Source organism: Diadema setosum, chromosome 1 (assembly GCF_964275005.1).
Source record: "Diadema setosum chromosome 1, eeDiaSeto1, whole genome shotgun sequence".
NCBI lineage: Eukaryota > Metazoa > Echinodermata > Echinoidea > Diadematoida > Diadematidae > Diadema > Diadema setosum.
The window spans coordinates 15,649,284-15,667,135 of record NC_092685.1 but is presented as its reverse complement, the minus strand read 5'-3'; the positions used below and the strand labels follow the sequence as shown (position 1 = coordinate 15,667,135).

At 37.9% G+C, this 17,852-nt stretch overlaps 1 protein-coding gene across 1 annotated transcript in view; it reads left to right on the top strand.

Moving 5' to 3' along the window:
- The first annotated feature begins 2,600 nt into the window (after nucleotides 1–2,600).
- The window catches only part of LOC140227429 (symplekin-like), a 31,930-nt gene continuing 16,678 nt past the window's right edge, over nucleotides 2,601–17,852 (top strand). Inside the window, exons 1-14 of the mRNA XM_072307838.1 lie at nucleotides 2,601–2,747; nucleotides 4,742–4,864; nucleotides 5,550–5,623; nucleotides 7,699–7,831; nucleotides 8,344–8,453; nucleotides 9,879–9,990; nucleotides 10,584–10,687; nucleotides 11,325–11,422; nucleotides 11,890–11,948; nucleotides 12,949–13,044; nucleotides 14,495–14,584; nucleotides 15,398–15,562; nucleotides 16,745–16,891; nucleotides 17,253–17,337. Of these exons, the coding sequence (XP_072163939.1) occupies nucleotides 2,661–2,747; nucleotides 4,742–4,864; nucleotides 5,550–5,623; nucleotides 7,699–7,831; nucleotides 8,344–8,453; nucleotides 9,879–9,990; nucleotides 10,584–10,687; nucleotides 11,325–11,422; nucleotides 11,890–11,948; nucleotides 12,949–13,044; nucleotides 14,495–14,584; nucleotides 15,398–15,562; nucleotides 16,745–16,891; nucleotides 17,253–17,337 (1,483 nt within the window). The 5' untranslated portion in view covers nucleotides 2,601–2,660. The remainder of the gene's footprint in view (nucleotides 2,748–4,741; nucleotides 4,865–5,549; nucleotides 5,624–7,698; nucleotides 7,832–8,343; nucleotides 8,454–9,878; nucleotides 9,991–10,583; nucleotides 10,688–11,324; nucleotides 11,423–11,889; nucleotides 11,949–12,948; nucleotides 13,045–14,494; nucleotides 14,585–15,397; nucleotides 15,563–16,744; nucleotides 16,892–17,252; nucleotides 17,338–17,852) is intronic.

The window sequence follows — 17,852 nt, the reverse complement described above, 5'->3', positions numbered from 1 at the left end:
TAAGAAGAGATTTAAGTTTTATAGAATCACAACTTGCAGTAACTCTGCCACGTGTATTCAAAGCAATGTGTTAGCTCATAAAGTGTGAGTGTATGTGGTGGTGTTTGTTTGTTTGTGTGTTCTGAATGAATTATTCGTCATCAGGGCCCAGCTTTATACCTCATAAGGCAATCTGCCTTCCTGTTGAGCCCTTACACTTTTATAATTCTCTTTCCATCATTTTTGTTTTTGTTGTTGTTTCTTTTTTCTCTGTGGATACCCTGTAATGGGAGGGTTGTATGGTTGACAATGTGCCAATGTATTGTTTTTTGGTTTATTTGTAAAGCCCTCATTATGTGTTGTTTTATGAAAGTTTTAAATAAAAGAACTTGAACTTGAACAGGAAGAAGAGGGTGACAATGATGGTAACGGATGAGATGATGCCAGACCCTAAACACTGAAGACAATGATAGTGTTTAATAAAAAAAAAATGACTGTTGAAAACTTATTTGTTCCAATACTGAGACCATTTAATGTTTCTAACTTTATTCCACTGCATAGCGGGTTAATGATCTCACAAGCTAATAAAATTCATTGTCTGTCTTGCTTTACTTTATTTTGAAGGTCCTTTTTTGAGGGGTCAAGGGTTACCATCCCCCCCCCCCCCCATGATGACAGGCCCTTAATGATTACTATAGTGATGAATTATGATAACGATGCAGTGACTACGATTCGTTTTTGATGATTGGGGAGGGGCGTTGCTGCCACTTGCCCACCAATTAAAAGCAAACAAGCTAGTAAAAAAGAAAAAAAAAATGGCTGAACATTTTCTGGTGCAACTTCATCCGGGGTCAATTGGCTGACAAGTCCCCCCCCCCCCCAAAAAAAAAAAAAAAAAAACGAAGAAAAGAAAAAAAAAAAGAAAAAAGAACAAAATGTCTTTACATTTTTGGGTGACGCTTCTCTGGGTTCCAGATATTTGCTCCTGCGACACCTAAAGTTGGTCCCATGAAATATCTGCACGCTAAGCCAAAGAGAAAATTCTACCCACAAATATATGCCCATATAACCCTAATCCTTTAATCCTAATCCTCACATCAAACTAAACCTAAAACCCAATATTACAACCCTAGATATAACATAACCCTAAATCCTTCGAGAATAAGACCGGAACAATCGTTGCAGGGGGAAATGTCGTGTCACCCTCTGTTGACATCGCCTGACAAGCAGAAAAACAAAGAAAAAGCCTCACCGTATAATTTTTTTTTTCTGAAAAAAAAAAAACCCAAACAGAAGTGGAGGAGGGCAAAAATTAAAACCCTTTATACTTTGTCCAATTACACACTGAGAAAAGGAATATTGAAATTAGATGTACCTCACCCGAGAACGAATTTTAAGAAACGTAGGCCTATGGTGTAACATATCGCGGAGCCAAAGTATGGAATAAGTTATCAGACGGTGTAAAACAAAGTGTATCTCTCTTTATATCTAAGAATTAGATAGATAAAATATATAGTATTGTTTGCATTGAACTGTAACATTGTATGTCAATTAATCTTATTTTCAGCATCTTAATTCGTATTTTTTTCCTTTTTAGTAATATGCATGATTTCGTATATATACTTTGCTTGTGTCTGTGTGTTTGTTTGCTTATTGTTTCTTTCGTTTCCTTAATGTTGTATTTTGTAACTGTAAGATCTTTAAATTACACGGACTCACAGAAAAAAAAAATGGCTGAAGTGAGTGGCCCATGGTGAAATAAAAATACTCAAACTCAGCAAACTCAAACATTGTTTTCATTGTTCTTGCATATTCCATGTGAGCTTTCCCCAGTTACACGTACGTTGCTTTTGTTCTGAGCTTTGACCTATTGCTCGCATCCTCTGCTATGTCCCCGGGACTGTATACCGTCATCACTATATGTCCAATTTGAGGACAGTATCTTAACTTGCTACTATGTAGCTACTAATTAAAAGAAAATTAGAACAAAATTAGGCCAGCGATTTGAAAAAAAAAAAAAAATGGAGGAGCGACATTGGAGTTTTGGGAGAAAGAGGAGGAAGCGGAGGAGGAGGAGGAGGATCGGGGAAGTGAGCTATCTAGGAGGAGGAAACTAGAACGTGTGAAGGAAGAAGAGAATAACGGACGACTAAGTGAAGGACATGTCATAAAACCCATGATATTATCCCATTACGACACAAAAGAATCAACTTTGTAATGATTATAATTCTTCTCTCTCCATCACTCCAAGCTCTGTCCATCACCACCCAACAGCACTGAACGCACAAATACCTGAAAGACCAAACAACAGACACAGTCAGTCCCTCTATCCTTTGAGCCTACGTGTAGTAATCACGACCACTCAGTGCTACGAGCAAAGAGAATAATATTCAAAGAGATTTTCCCCGGGAGGAGGAAAATCTCTTTGATAGAGGTTCTATACCACACAATCTCTTTGGCTACCGCTACGAGTAACCTTGCTAGAACCCACGGGCATATACAGTGCGCTGCGTGCGCTGTGCATGCTTAGGTAGCTTGCGTGTAGTGTGTATCTGTTACCCGCGCGTACCATGTACCATACCACAACCCATGTTGCATGCAGCTGCTGCTGTACTTTTTTGAGGGTTACATCTTAGAAACCCCTATTTGCCAGTAAATGCAAATTCTGCTCCAGAAAGACCATGAGTGCTGGAAGCAGTAGGCTGTCTGTTGCTTCACAATTTTTCCTAGACGATGACGGAGGAGATGGTCAAAGTATTTCTGATCAGGTATCTCAACATGAGCATTCTTCCTCAAATCTTGAAATGTGACAGTACGGAGGGGCTTATAACAGTCCCATATGTTGGTTTTTGCGTTACAATGAATAGAAGCCGATAGAATTGGCACCACTGCAATGTCACATGGTAAACTTTACATGACGGCATGTCGTAGATTTACCCACAGATAAGCAAATTTGGGTAAGACTTGGCAAGACCAGAAAGACGCAATAATGAACGACTACGTGTTAATACTAGATTAGTATCCTGGTCAAATAGGGGTACACAGCACAGCATGCAGCAGCAGCAGTGTCAGTGAACATGGAAAAATTTCAAAAAACAACCACCTTACAAATGAAGTTTGACTTCAAAACAAAGAATGATGTTTGGGCCTTGCTGTAGGTGCTGTCAAGGTATTCTAAGTAGATTTAGAGCATTTGGAAACATGGTTATTGTCAAAACAGAGTGTGTAAATGAATAATAGGCCACTAAATTTTAAAGATAAAAAGTTTTGGTACCTCAAAAGTTTCCCTGAATTTCCGTGTTTCAGGTTAAAGTATCTATCATATAACTAACACTGTGAGACTTACTCGCCCCAAAGTGCTCTCATTTCTTAGTAATCGTGCAATTTACTGCGACCAGCAGCCCCATACGCATAGCGACCAGCAGCCCCATTACGCATAGCGTAATGGGGCTTCGCATTGTAGCATCCAGGATCATGACAGATTTAGTATCGCGGGCAAACATCAACTTAAAATCCACAAAATTCTTCAATTTGAAGACTTACCAATTAAGTTGAAGTCTTGAAAACAGGCTTTGGGCAACGTTTGGTTCTGCCAATAGTCCCTTTCTGTTCGAATTGATGACTGAATGTGACTCTGTCGAGAGGACCTTGGGAGAGCTACATGCACTGATTACTACGGCTAGCGCATACGCACACATCACATGCGAACAAAATTTCAAATCCATGAACGGATAAGATGTTTGTGTGCGCATGCGCTGGCCGTCAATTCAGTGTAGCTCTCCCAAGGTCCTCTCGACCGAGTCACATTCAGTCATCAATTCGAACAGAAAGGGACTATTGGCAAAACCAAACGTTGCCCAAAGCCTGTTTTCAATACTTCAACTTAACTGGTAAGTCTTTAAATTGAAGAAATTTTTGGATTTTAAGTTGATATTTACCCGCGATACTACATCTGTCATGATCCTGTGAGCTACAATGCGAAGCCCCATTTAGCTATGCGTATGGGGCTGCTGGTCGCAGTTAGCTACACAGTATGCGTATGGGGCTGCACGCTGCTGGTCGCAGTGATATTCGCACAATACTTGTACTACCTCGCCGTACGCGCTCTGGTACGAAACCATTATTGCATGATTACTAAGACATGAGAGCACTTTGGGGTGAGTAAGTCTCACAGTGTTATTTATATGAAAGGTACTTTAACCTGAAACACAAACTAAGACAAGGAAATTCAGGGAAACTTTTGAGGTAATACCAAAACTTTATATTATCTTTAAGGATAGGATGGGGGAGGGGGTGCTTCTCGTGATTCTTGATTCTAAAAATTACAGACTGGGGTTGAACTTGCCTGTTGACTTTGTATGCAGGAAACGTGGAATTCTTTTATGCTATGACAAACGAAAAAATGTGTTTTATACAGTAGAAAATACCTTGATGCTTTTGTCATAATCAGAATTGGTTACCAACAGAAAGTTCTGCTCCCTCATATTGTAAATGTGAGCAGTGTGGAAAATATCATGCATGCTTCTACTTTTCTCGATGTGATTGCAGAACAAAGGTAAGTTAATACATTCCAGTGTGTATAATTCACTGTTTTGTTGAGGATACCCTTTATTAATTTGAAATAACTTCTAATGTGTTGACAGTTGGTTAAACTTACATAAGGCATGAAAATTGTCACAGCTGTGCATGAGTAATTAAGCCGGCAGCATCTATTGCACAAGTTCTTTTAACTGTTATACTTTGTTATTGTTTTTCTGATAAGGTTGTCGACCTGCTGCAGAACACACACTCTCTCCCAAAGGATTCGCAGAAGATCACTCATCTCAGACATGTTCAAGAACTGATTGTCAACCGGGATCCGTCTCTCCTGGATAACTTTCTTGATGTGAGTGTAATACTGCTATCATTAAGTGATGTACAAGATCTGCAGTTTATCCAAGTTTATTGTACTGAAGAATCTTGTCAGAATTGTTTTGTCTTAAGAGTGTGGAATTACAACATGGTTTTGTTTTGTTTTGTTTTTACTTTTTTGGTTTCTTTGGCTTTTGATCGAGCATACTATTTTTTCATTTGATATTTCTATATCATGTTAATCAAGTTCAAAATTGGATTTTCATTGTACTTGGCACAAATAAAATCAAAATATTACTTGTATTTTCCCATTGAAAAAAAAAAAATCAGGTTACATCCTTTGACAAGTAACATTTTTGTATTGTTTTTGTTTGGTCTGCATGGCTCTACTTATTACTAAATTCTTCAGTACAAAATTCCAGTGACATTAATGAGTTTGATTTGGTTTGCTATTGATGAAACTTTAGCAAGTGATGAGTTTCCTCATTATTTCATAGACTATTTCTACATTGTATATTGCTCACATCATATTGGCTGGCTTTTGAAAAGGGATATGTATTTTTAAAAAAGTAACCCAACTGTTATCCGACTCATGAAACTAGGAGAATTGACAATGTTTATCAAGAAAGTTTTCTTTTTCTTTGTTTTCCTGTGATGTTATCACTTGTTCATACCAGATTTCTGCATGGTACTTTTTCCCCTTATGGTAACTCTTACAGGAAGTACTGCAGTTCCAATTTGATCAGTCTGTTGAAGTCAGAAAATTTGTAGTCAGTTTTGCGGAGTATGCCTGGTGAGTACATCAGTGATTTCAAGAGTATTGAAGTGTCTTCTGTCACTAACAATTTCCAATGAAAGTTTAGATTGCCATTCTATATCATTGTTGTAGTCTGGTCTCATAAATGATTAATCGCAGAATCCACAATCTCAAGCGAAACAGTCAAGATTCACATGCAGGGAAGTAAGAATGAACGAGTTTATTTCTTTCACAGCTTTGTGGAAGTCAAATGAACCCAATCAGGAATTGGTCAGAAGACAGGATGAAAGCATGAAGTTTAGCTTTGCCTCGTGCAATCACTTTCAAGAAGCTGTCTAAATTTCATGGTGCCCCACAGAGGTCCAATGATCCCTGTAATGGCAGTGATTGGATGAATTTGAGGGCCATTGTTGGTGTTGCTGGTATTACAAGTTAAACCAAAAGTGAGAAAGCAAATGACTGCTCATTTTGGTATATCCCACAAAACATTACAGGTAGATCCTCGGTAAAGATTCATCACAAGGGTCTTGCTAGCTGGGTCAAAGATGAGAAAGATCCTGCAGTCAGGTTTCAGGTGGCTTTAGTCTGTGCAGACTATAATATTACCATTGCACAACAGGGTACAACAGGAGAGAGACACTCTTTCAGACTTCTTTGGATGTCTCGTAAGTTTGCATGACCAGATGTAGTTGGGCAATTCCGCGGTTAGAAACGTTACATTTAAACAAATTTAGATATCTATTTTTACTACTAAATCACCATTTATTCATTTCAAGTCAAAATCATGTTGAAAACATGTTCATCCTTCCCAGGTTTATGATATGGAAAAGAATGAATGCAATCCAATAGATATTAGAATTGCTACAGTATGGCAACTAAAAGGGCTGGTTAGTAATGTTACGAAAAAAGGACATGACAAAAAAAAAACAATGTCTTGTAACAAAAAGTGTGCAAAAATTCAAGTTACTCCAAACAAAGTGTTGCATTAATTTCAATTATTGCATCATGGCAAATGTTCACACAAATATTTTTAGCAGTTCGATTTATTAGCTAGACCCCAGGAAGCATGGTTAATAACGTTATGGTTAGTAACGTTACATTTGTCCGGAGTAATTCCGCAGGTCATTTCACCCTTTTGTAATTGACAAAATGTCACATGACTTCCGGAGTATTTAAATGTATTCATCTTTCACTCTTTAGCAAAACTTTGAGGAAAAATTTTCAAAGGAACCCACTGTAATTTGCATTTAAGTGAATTTCAGCGTCCCCAGTCCCACATGTACATTTTAAATGATGGTTTTGGATCTCGCAAAACCAATAGATACGAAAAATAAAATCTATTGAATTTGAAAGACCCTAATGATTGGTGAACATCCATGGCATGAGTTGATACCTAAATTAAAGAGTAACATAAAGAGGCACATTTCTTGTATCCATGTCATGTCCACCTAACTGCGGAATTGCCCAGTTTGTTATTGCAGTTAATAAACTAAGAGGGCCTTCAAGCTTTTGCTGTACAGCACTTTGAAAGAAATATTAATGAAGGGCGTCCAGGAGAGACGGGTTCAACAAGTGAGGCAGGCAGCCCTTTTAGAAAGTGATAGATCCTTCCTGTACATGCATGAGTCTGTCTTAGAGGTATTCAAGGACAGGAACTTTGCATCTGCCAGATTTGGAAGTCTTGGCATGTACCACAATTTGGAATTATGGACTGTGAGTTTGAGAAGGCAAAGACATCTGTATCTACGGGGAAAAAAAAGCATATAGATCCTGACAATGTACGCGACCAGACTACAACTTTGTACAAAGTACATCTGAACAGACCACTGGTGCTAAGCAGAGGTTCTCTTCTTAAGCACTGACCTTCATTAGAAAAATGAATGCCTTTTGAAATTACGAAATGAAGTATCTAACAAGGATATTGCTATATATGACCCTATGTAAATTCAGAATGTATTGATGGTATCACAAAATTTTAAAGTTGTTAGGGCATCTATCTGTCTAACTATCTAGATAGAACGAAATAAAATTAGTAAGTCTATATGACTATGTATGTGGGTGTATATATACATGTTAAGATTTGATCTGTAAACTGATTTGTCCTTCTGCAGTAAAAAGGACAATGAGATCCTATGTACAGTCCTCCCTCGCCTCCACATGATGCTGACTGAGGAGAACCAGAATGTTGCTGTCTTGAAGAAGGTCATTCTGTGCTTCTCACAGCTCTTTAGAGTGACACTTTTGGTAAGAACATCACTGCTCCTCCGCTCATTAGGATACATGATGTTGGTTACACAATGGCCTTTTTCTTTTAATGAAATGGTAAAAGATGTTGTTGACAGCTTTTCTCCAAATGCAGTCATTGTCACTGTATTTACACTATTCTTACAAAAATTAATTGCTATTGCAGAATGAAGTTGTATCCAAACACATTGTAAGTAGAGACTGTATGCCTTTACTATTGCAGTTTTTGAGTGAAGAAGATATGTCTGATTAAAAAGACCTCGTAATGATTGATTCTGCTTGGACTTTGTTTTATGTTTGGGTCATCATGGCAAAATATATTTTGTTGAATTTTATTTTGAATGTTTATGATGTTGAAAGAATATGTGAGCTCATGAGACTAAGAATGAAATAGATCATTATTAACAACATGCTGACCATCAATACTTGTTCGTAAACAAGAGTGATATAAATGCTGAGTATACTGAGGTTTATTGGGAAGCTGTGACTGTTGTTATGTCCTCAACTGACAGTGGCTCACTGGAGTGAAGGTGATTAGAGAGGAGATGGAAGCTGGATGGGAGTCACTGGTTTTGATGAAGAAGAAGATCTTGACCGAGTTGCTTGATGATGACAATGATGGGTAAGTGTAAAAATTCATTTAATGAAATTTAGTGTGATGTCCTTTCCATTTGACAGAAAAACTGACCTGGGCCCCGTTTCATAAAACTTGTTATCAGTGACAAGTTGTTATAGTTGTGACAAGCTACTGAAATTCTTGCATCTGACTGGCTGAGAGCAAATTTGTCATAGAAATGTGGCAGTTGTCACTGATAACAAGTTTTATGAAACGGGGCCCTTGTCTCGCAAGTATTTGAAGCAGAGCTTGTAGATTATTTTATTCAAAAGTGAATTTTCTATCTAGAGTCTAGAGAGAATCAACTAAACACCTATTCTGTGTCAATTGAATGTTTCACAATCAATATCTTCCATGAAGCACTGTACATATCAAATTACGATTCATACAGACAGACTTAATAGCTTACCCGAAAAGAAATACTCCTTTTCCATTTTGTTTCACATTCTATAAAGATATCCTGTATGTCTCTTCTATTGCTGTCTTGTTGGATTGGTTATACACATCTTGGTGAAGTGTCAAGGTCCTCTGTCAGATTAGCTAAATGACGTGTCCTATTGGGTCTAGGGCAATTACCCCCTGGGCAATTCTTTGTATCGCCAATACCTAGGTGCCGTGCGCAGAGCAGCGTTTTAGATGCATTATGGGATAGCTCAGGGGACAAACTTGCCCCAGTTTTGGCTGCATATGCACTCAGATCACATTCTGTCTTTATCCAGGGGTATTTTTTGTTGAAGATTTCTTCGCTCTCCATCATGTGACCAGCACATTGAAGCCTAACAGTAGTGAACCATGACTCTATAAGTGACCACAAATCAGTAGAATATAGAATTTTTCAAGTCTTTTAAAGCTGAATTATAGCCAAGAAAAAAGGAATAACAATGTAAAAGCAGACAAATAACTCCATTGAATCGTATGGGAACTGTGACGCACGCGAGACATCCGGAAGCGACAATGGCACCGAGGAATCCCACAGTGCATCTGTGACAGGGTTCAGTGTGCGCAGATGCGCATTGGCGACACCGAGAATTACCCCCAGACCCTTCCCCTGACCCTATACCTAACCCTAATCCTAACCCAAACTCTAACCCTAAACCTAACCCTAACCCTAATCTTTACTCTAACCTTATCACCAACCAGTATTTAGTCAGAGAGTAATTGCCCTGATACGGTCCTATTCTCAATTTGTAGTGGTACTGGACCAAAGCAAATAACTAAAAGCAAAGACAGGGCAAGTTAGAGGATATTAGACTTCTCTACAAGTTGGTTTGCATTGGTTGGGAATGCTTTAGACAAGCATTGCTTACAGTTTGTGCAGTATTCGATACAAGGTGGATATGTGCTTGGTGGACAGTATTTCCTTGTGGTAAGAATGTGATGTGGCAGACCTGACCTTTATGAATTGAACATTCCTCTTCTTTCCCTTTGCAGTGTGCGCACACATGCAATCAAGTGTGCAGAGTCTGTAATTGTCAGCCTGACGGAGCGGACCTCAGATTCAGAGGTACCTAAGCGAGCGGAGCACGAGATATCCCTTGATAAGGTGTGTACTTAAGAAAATGATTAAAAGTTTTTGCTGTATTAATATAAGTTCAGCCTTCCATTAACATGTAAAGCATTGTTTCAATCGATTAAAAAAACAAACAAACAAACAACTATTTCCAGTACCAGTCATGTTCTCTTTTTGTTTTAGTTGTTGTTGTTCAGTATAAATGTTGTTGAAATATTTACAAGGCACTCTTCATACCTGTTATATGATATAGACAGGGCTTGACACTAACTTTTTTTCTCTCGTGTCTTCTCTGGAATCTTGAAATTTCAAATTTGAGTGGCCTGAAAAAGAAATGTATTGTCCCGAAGTATAAGGAAACATAACAATTCATTTTGAATTTTACAAGCCCAACGACGCTACCAAAAGATTTTTTTTTTTTTTTTTAGTTTAAGGGGGGAATTTGCTGGCCTGACCGCTATATTTTAGTAGCTTCAAGCCACCAGGCCACCACTTATGTTGAGCCCTGGTGTAGGTATGGTGCTTTCCGAAGAAACATGCGTGAAGAATAATTTATTCAGAAGAACTTCATTGTCGTGACCAAGCAAAGGATAATCACTGTCCATCACACTTTGCTTCTGCTTTAGATCCCAGATGACCATTCCTTGCTGGTGAAGAAGAAACTCCTACATGAAGGCTGCCAGGCTCTGGATGCCCTTCTTCACATGCTGGTGACTGCCAGTATATCAAGGTGAGCTTGTTTTGTGCTTTGTGTTTTTTTGACGCCACCATCACCACCCTCCAGTCGTCATGGTGACCATTGTCTTTAGCGTCAGCATTTCCATCATCATCATCATGATAATCATCATTATCATTATCGTTGTCATTATCATCATCATCATCATCATCATCATCATCATCATTTTCATCATTATCACTCCTCTTTGTCCGCTTCTGTCATCATCATCATCATCATCATCATCATCATCATCATCATCATCATCATCATCATCATCATCATCACCTCCCCACTATCTTTGCCATCGTCATCTCTATCATCACCTTTACCATCATAAATATGTTCATCCAGTTTTATGCTCCGTATTTTTGTTTTCAGTTTAAAACTGTCTTTAATACCTTACTTGGAATTTTCCTGTTGTTGAACAGGCTCGGCAGTAACAATGACTTGATGCGATCATAACTTAGTACAATTGTCACTATCACAGCAACAGCAGTTTAGCTTTCAGGATTTAAGAGATGGTGGCATATTGTAGTCTGTAATTACTATCAAATTAAGTCCTACATACAGTGCATAGATGAGATGGACTTTTAAATTCAGTAAAGTCTGAAGATCTTTTCTTTATAAAATGTTTCTAATTTCATGTCAGCATCAACTTGATGGTGTGTATGGGCTCCCTGAAATCCATTGCCAAGCAGCGGCCAGAGTTCATGGGCAAGGTGATCCAGGCATTTGAAAATCTGCATGGTAAGTTCCTCCCATTTTTCACTCTTTTTTCTTCTATCTTTTTGTAAATAGGCTTGAGCACCAATCCTGTATGGATTTTGTGAAACAATATCAGAATAAAAACATAAATGAAGTATACAGCTTCTATTTGAATTGCTTTGATGGATACTTTGTAGTTGATGCTCTTGTTGAAGCATTCTCCAAAAACATGGATATTTGTTTTTATTATCCCTATTAGTGTTATAAACACTAACAGTGAAACTTGAATGGTAGCAGTATAGACAACAAAAAGCATAAATGATTATGCAACTTGCATTTGTTGTTGTTTTTTTTTTTTGTATGACATTCATTGACACACAGTGCAAATATTTGTGGTAGTTTCAGTGAATGTGTGTAGTCAGGAATATGTGCACCTCTGAACATGCAGCTGCATACCCCATTCTTCATTTACACAAAGGCTGTATTCCTGCATTTTCTCTCATGTACAGTGAATCTCCCACCCACGTTGTCCAAATCTCAAGTCAGCAGTGTCAGGAAAACATTAAAGGTAAGGCTATGAAGTGTCTGTAATAGGCACAACCTTTGTGCACAAGTTTCCCAGTGATCCATATACAGTGAATGATTTTTTTGATTGTTGTTAGACATGGTGCTGAAGACTGTTTAGACAAAAAGACTGCTGATGTATCAATTACAATATTCAATTAATTTACTCCTCTTGTCTCGAATTGAAGTATCATTTGTGTGTGTGTGTGTGTGTTTGTGGATGTTTATCATATGATGATTGTGATATACATCAACATCATTGACACAAGAAAGTCCTGTTTTCAATTCCAAGGCGAAATAAAGGTTTGATGGATGAATTTTCATTTCAGTTGCAAGTATATTGTAATGCCACACCATGTTCAAGGTAACAGGAGTAAATTGCGTATCATCACCTGCTAAGAATGATGGAAGTTCCTTCGAGAATGGGGATGAGAAGATAGATACCGTATTGTAATGTTAGAGTTTCATTTTTCGCTGAATAGTGACACTAGTCTTGACCCTTTGCATGCATATACAAAGCAAAGTGGTTTGTTTACAATAAATATCAAAATTGTGTTTGTGGCTGAAATGTGAATGTCAACCCTTTTCCCCTTTAAAGTGCCACTAGGGTACTGAAGTAGTTAGATAAAGAGAGCACAGCATATCATTATAGATTTCAAGTAAAAAAAGAGAGTTAATTTAGTAAAAACTTATTTGCCTGTCAGTGGCAGAATTTTGAGGTGATGACATCATCACTCCCAACATTTGCATAAATGTGACCGAAACTGTCAATGTTTTGTGAAAACGTGAGACGACATTACATAACTATCTTATTAGGTACAAGTTTGAGGAAATTTTAACCATACTGTTTGTCCAAGTTCACTCTGTTTATCAAAGCGGACCTGAACATGCTGCAACCCTGTGTCAGATTCACCCTGACAAAAAGAGGAAGAGGAAAGATTAAAGGTGCTGATAGAGCTGCTCAAGCTATTTTTGCTCCCTTGTAATCCATCTTGATTTTATAGATGCAGCTGTTTGGTCTCCTGCGGCACCAGTCCTCTTACGAGTTCCGTCGCAATATAGGGACTCTTTTAACTGACCTGGGTGCTTCAGATGCGGAGGTAATGAAAAACTCTTTACATGTACTTTTGTTTTTATCATGACACATAGGATATTGCTGTTTGATGCCTCTGCTTCCAATCAAGATAACATCTGTAAAAGGACCCTTGGAATCTGATCAAGTGTTGCACTAGTATTTTCCTCTTTTTTTTTCTTTTTTTTGAAAAAGATGATTAGCTGGTAAAAAAAAAAAAAAGATTCTGCATACATGGAAAGAGATGACAGATGTAGCACATTGGTTCATTCTGTATGCATCTGATCATGTCCCTGAAAAATCAAGAACTTTTCTCAATGACTGGCAGTGCAGAGGCCATCAAATCAGCTTGGTCATCAGAGGAGTGATTGCCGTAATGGCTGCATCGTGGGGGAAAAAATCTTTTAAATAAAAGCAAGAATGCATAGTAATTGAATTTTTTGACCTCAAGTATAGAAAATTAACCAACAGTCAAGGTATTGCAAATTTATTTAAAGATATTATTGTCAATATTTGTCTGAAACTGCAAGATCCAAGTAATGAAATAAACAAAAATAAGGGAGGATTTGATAATATGTGCTGACTTTTTTTATTGACTTAACTAAAGCGTATGATTTTATAGACCATGTATTCTATAATACAAAAATTATATCATTTTAACCCTAACTTACCTGGGGGGGGGCCATAATGGCCCCCCCCTCGACAAATTCCGCGACCATTCCGCCGCGCAAAATTTTTTGACCGCGCCGCTCACTGACTTTTTACTTTCAAGTCTCGCGCAACTTTTGAGACCAAATTTGTCGCGACCGGGCATACCGTTCCGAAGCCACGCCCCTTCAAAAAATGTTCGTCCACCCCAAAATTGCTCAAAAACGTGATTTTGTGTATAAAGTCAATACAAATTGTGTTTTTTCAATTAATTCATATAAAGATTCATATTTTTAATTTTAATGGCTGAAATAAATGTATTTTAGTATAGCTATGCTTCTAAAGATGTGTATGACAAATTCTGCTGAAAAAAACAACAAAAACAAAAGTTCGAAAAAACAAAGAAATACATTAAAAAATGATAAAACAATAGAAAACATAGGAAATTAATTTTGATACTGATTTTCTTTTTACGTACAAATGTTCGGAATGTCACTAGGAAAATTTAAAACAAAAATCAGCATTCCATAAGCTTTTATAAGCCAATTATAGACGAAAATGAGTTTTTTTGCATATATTTGCATAATTAATTAATTTAAAATAAAAACTGCAAATTTTTTGAAAATTGAACTTAACAGTCTTGTAGATTACATCCGGCTTTATGTTCATGCAAAATTTTGCGGCGATCGCGCGATCAACGGCCGAGATCTGAAGGGGGGGCCATAATGGCCCCCCCCCCAGGAATTCAAGCTTGCTAAATAGCCCAGGTAAGCTAGGGTTAAAGGGCCTTTCAAATGTCATACACCGTCTGCAAATCCATGTTCTTCTAGATTGCAAGAAATACTCCCAGAGTTGTGGAAAGACCTAAACGACCTCGCTCTGATGCTGGTAGTGAGCAGAGTAAACGCAAGAAGGCCAAGGTAAGAATATGAACTTTTCTCAAAAAAATTTCCATTGTCAGTTATGTGAGGTAAAGACAATAGTAATTGGTAATGAGAGAGTAGATAGTTTCAAGAGTGCCAGAAAGAATCGTAGCTCATTGAATCATATTCTTGAATTGCTACACCTATATTTTCAATCTGAGTTTTTGTTCACTTGAGGCAGTGTTACTCTTCTTCCCACTTGTTCTCTCAGAAGAACATAGAAGTATGAATGGTTTGTGAAACGTAGCATGAATGACTGTAGGTAATCTTAAATCTGATTTGCCGTTATATCCAGTGAAGAACATACATGTATAATACAGAAGGATCTCCTTGATTGCTCTCTGGAACCTTCATGAATTTGATGTGTGAATGATGGTGACCCTGCTTCTCTAGGGAACATGAGAACTACTTCGATTATGAGTGTTTTTTTGCGAACCTGTTAATGTTGGATTGCTTGCAGGTAAATTTTTATACAAGCATATAGGTGACAAGTGATCATAACCTGATATCTTAAATTTCATTTTTTTTTTTCTATTCAACCAGCCACAAGAAAATGTAGTTTAAACCTTTCACTTCTAGGATTCTACATATTTCATGTATCCAATTACGTGACAAATTTACTTCTCATTAGCAGTGATATGATGCTCTGTGTGACTTGAAATACTTAACCTATTAAGGACAAGCTGACTTTGCTATAATACACATTTTCCATAGACACCTGTGTGGGAGTATGCATGGGAGTAGTCTTCAATGAGTTAAAAAAAAAATGGTCTTAAAGATAATATTTTTCCCTTTTTTTTAAATTGGCAGATTCTTGATGATGATGAAGATGATGAAAATGCAGAAAAGAAGAGTGCTGAGCCAGGACCAAGCAAGAGGGTTACCAAGGCGACAGTGATTGACCTCCTGGCGGCAGAGATAGAGCCACTCCTGAGGAACCATGAAAACGTTGCCAATCTAGTGCTATTGAGCATGGTGGGTCGCTCAATTGTTGAATCCTCTCTCGCCCCCTTGTGTGGTGCATAACGGTATCTGCTGTAGATGTGGAACAATTTTTATGGTTATTTTGTTTGTTTTTGCATGTGTATTTATATAATGTGGTATGGGACTAATGCAAAGTGGATATAATGTGAACATTTTGCTTCGTTTTTTTCATGAAACAGAATATTTGCATTGGCGAGATATGTGTTGAATGTGCATTTGAGTTTGCAGTATGCCATACCAGTACCATAGATAATCACACATTTACAACATCTGGTTTATTCAAGGGTGCAACTTGGAATCTGATTTTCTTGTCCAGATTTGGGCTTACTTGCTTGATTTAAACATTGAATTTGTCTTGACTGTTCAAGGAATTTAATCATGAAGTATTCATTGTACCTAGCTATGTGTGGAAAATTGTAAAAAAAAAAAAAATGCAGTCAGTTACCATCAAAAGGATCTTTTGTTTTACATATCGTATATAATAATCCATGATGAATTGATGTAGAGAATGATAATACCTGCGGGATGCAGTGTCACGGAAGACACAGACCTGTCACATGCAGTATTAGGCTAGTTCAGTATTGACCACAGTGTTTGTAAGATGGACATACCTGGTAGATTTTCCCCAACACAAGAGTTTTTGCTTGCCTCCTCATCCTATGTGTTTATTTACTGTATAAGCTGTTATTTCAGTGAGGGTTTAATTTTCAGGAATTTTGCAAATCACTCTTGGACCGCAAATTTAACAACATGCAAAAATGTCGCTATGCGCTAGGGTAATACTGTAAAAGTGGAAATTTTCGCGGTGCTGAAATTTTCGCGCATTTCGCGCAATCTGAAACTAGCACGAAAGTAAAAGCACGCGAATATGTTTGCTTGCCTTAGGTTCCAGTAGTTGATATCTGAATTCCGCGGAACTAAAAACATGTGCAACTCTTCTTACTCGGCTAAGCGCGAAAAATTAGTTGCGCCAAAATATCCACTTTTACAGTAGGTCACTTACGATAGCCAAGGTTTCCATTCGCGTAAACAGCATCTCGCGAAAATGTCCGAGACCTCCTCATTCACAAAAATATCTCTTCGCGAAAATAACAGCTTATACAGTATATGTTACGTCATATTATTGCTTTCTAATCAAACTCCTCCCCCTTCCTCCCTCCCCCATGCCAACAGGTGTCACTCCCTGACAACATGCCCGCAACGTTTCAGGCCACCTACACACCCATTGCTGCAGCCGGCACAGACACGCAAATCTCTCACTTGGCGAGGATGATTAGTAACCAGCTGGCTGCAGCTGGCATGAAGCCCAGCAACTATCAGGTAGAGATAAAACAAATGTGAAGGATAAAAAGATGAATTTATAGTGAGATTTACAAGTGAATAAATAAAAAACATAGATTACTATGTAGAGATGTAAATGAAAAGACCGTTAAATTTAGAGATCCCTGTATAGATAGCTAGGGTTATAAAATGATATTAAAACATAGAGCTGCACAGAGGTACAACCTGTTTTGATCGAATTGCAAGATTTTTTGTTTTAGTAAGAGAAATATCTGTGACTTGATTATACAGATTTAGAGTTCCAGTCTCATGTCTAAACCTTTGTTCTTGTTTAAAAAGCTCTGGGTTGATCCCTTCATATATTCTTGAACATAAGATATTCTCCCCATGAATTTTGCAGGATGTGGAAGTGGAGGAAGAGGAGCAGAAAGAGGAGAAGATGGAGGAGGAATTCACCACCAAAGGCATCCCTGTCCTTGGAACCAGTGTCCAAGGTAAGAGGAACATCCAAAAGGATGCAGTGAGGAGAGTGAGGCAGCTCCTACCCCCCCCCCCCCAAATAAAACACATCAGTTTTCTGTCTCTTTCCTTTTGTGGTTTGTTTGTTTATTTCCATCTGAGAAGATGGCTGTATAGCCCATATTCAGCTACAATAAGCTGGTCTGCCATGGGGTCTAGTTGAATGTGAAGTGGGATCTTTTACATGCATGAGTTGTGACTCTCACACACACGGGACTTCCATTTTATAGTATGTCCTGTCTGAGGGACAGAGTGTAGAAAATGGATAGAAACAGGTTTAGATGGAAGAGAGAGAAGACGAGATAGAAGAATGTTAAAACCAAGGAATAGAAAAGGTGAGATTCCTAGTGTATTGTGGGCCTTGCATACAATATCATTAGATTCAGTTCGTGAAATTCTTCCGTCGCGATGTTTCTTTTACATTGATGTAGGGCAATTTGTTAATCAGTTGCAATATAATTAGATATTTAGATTCAGAAGA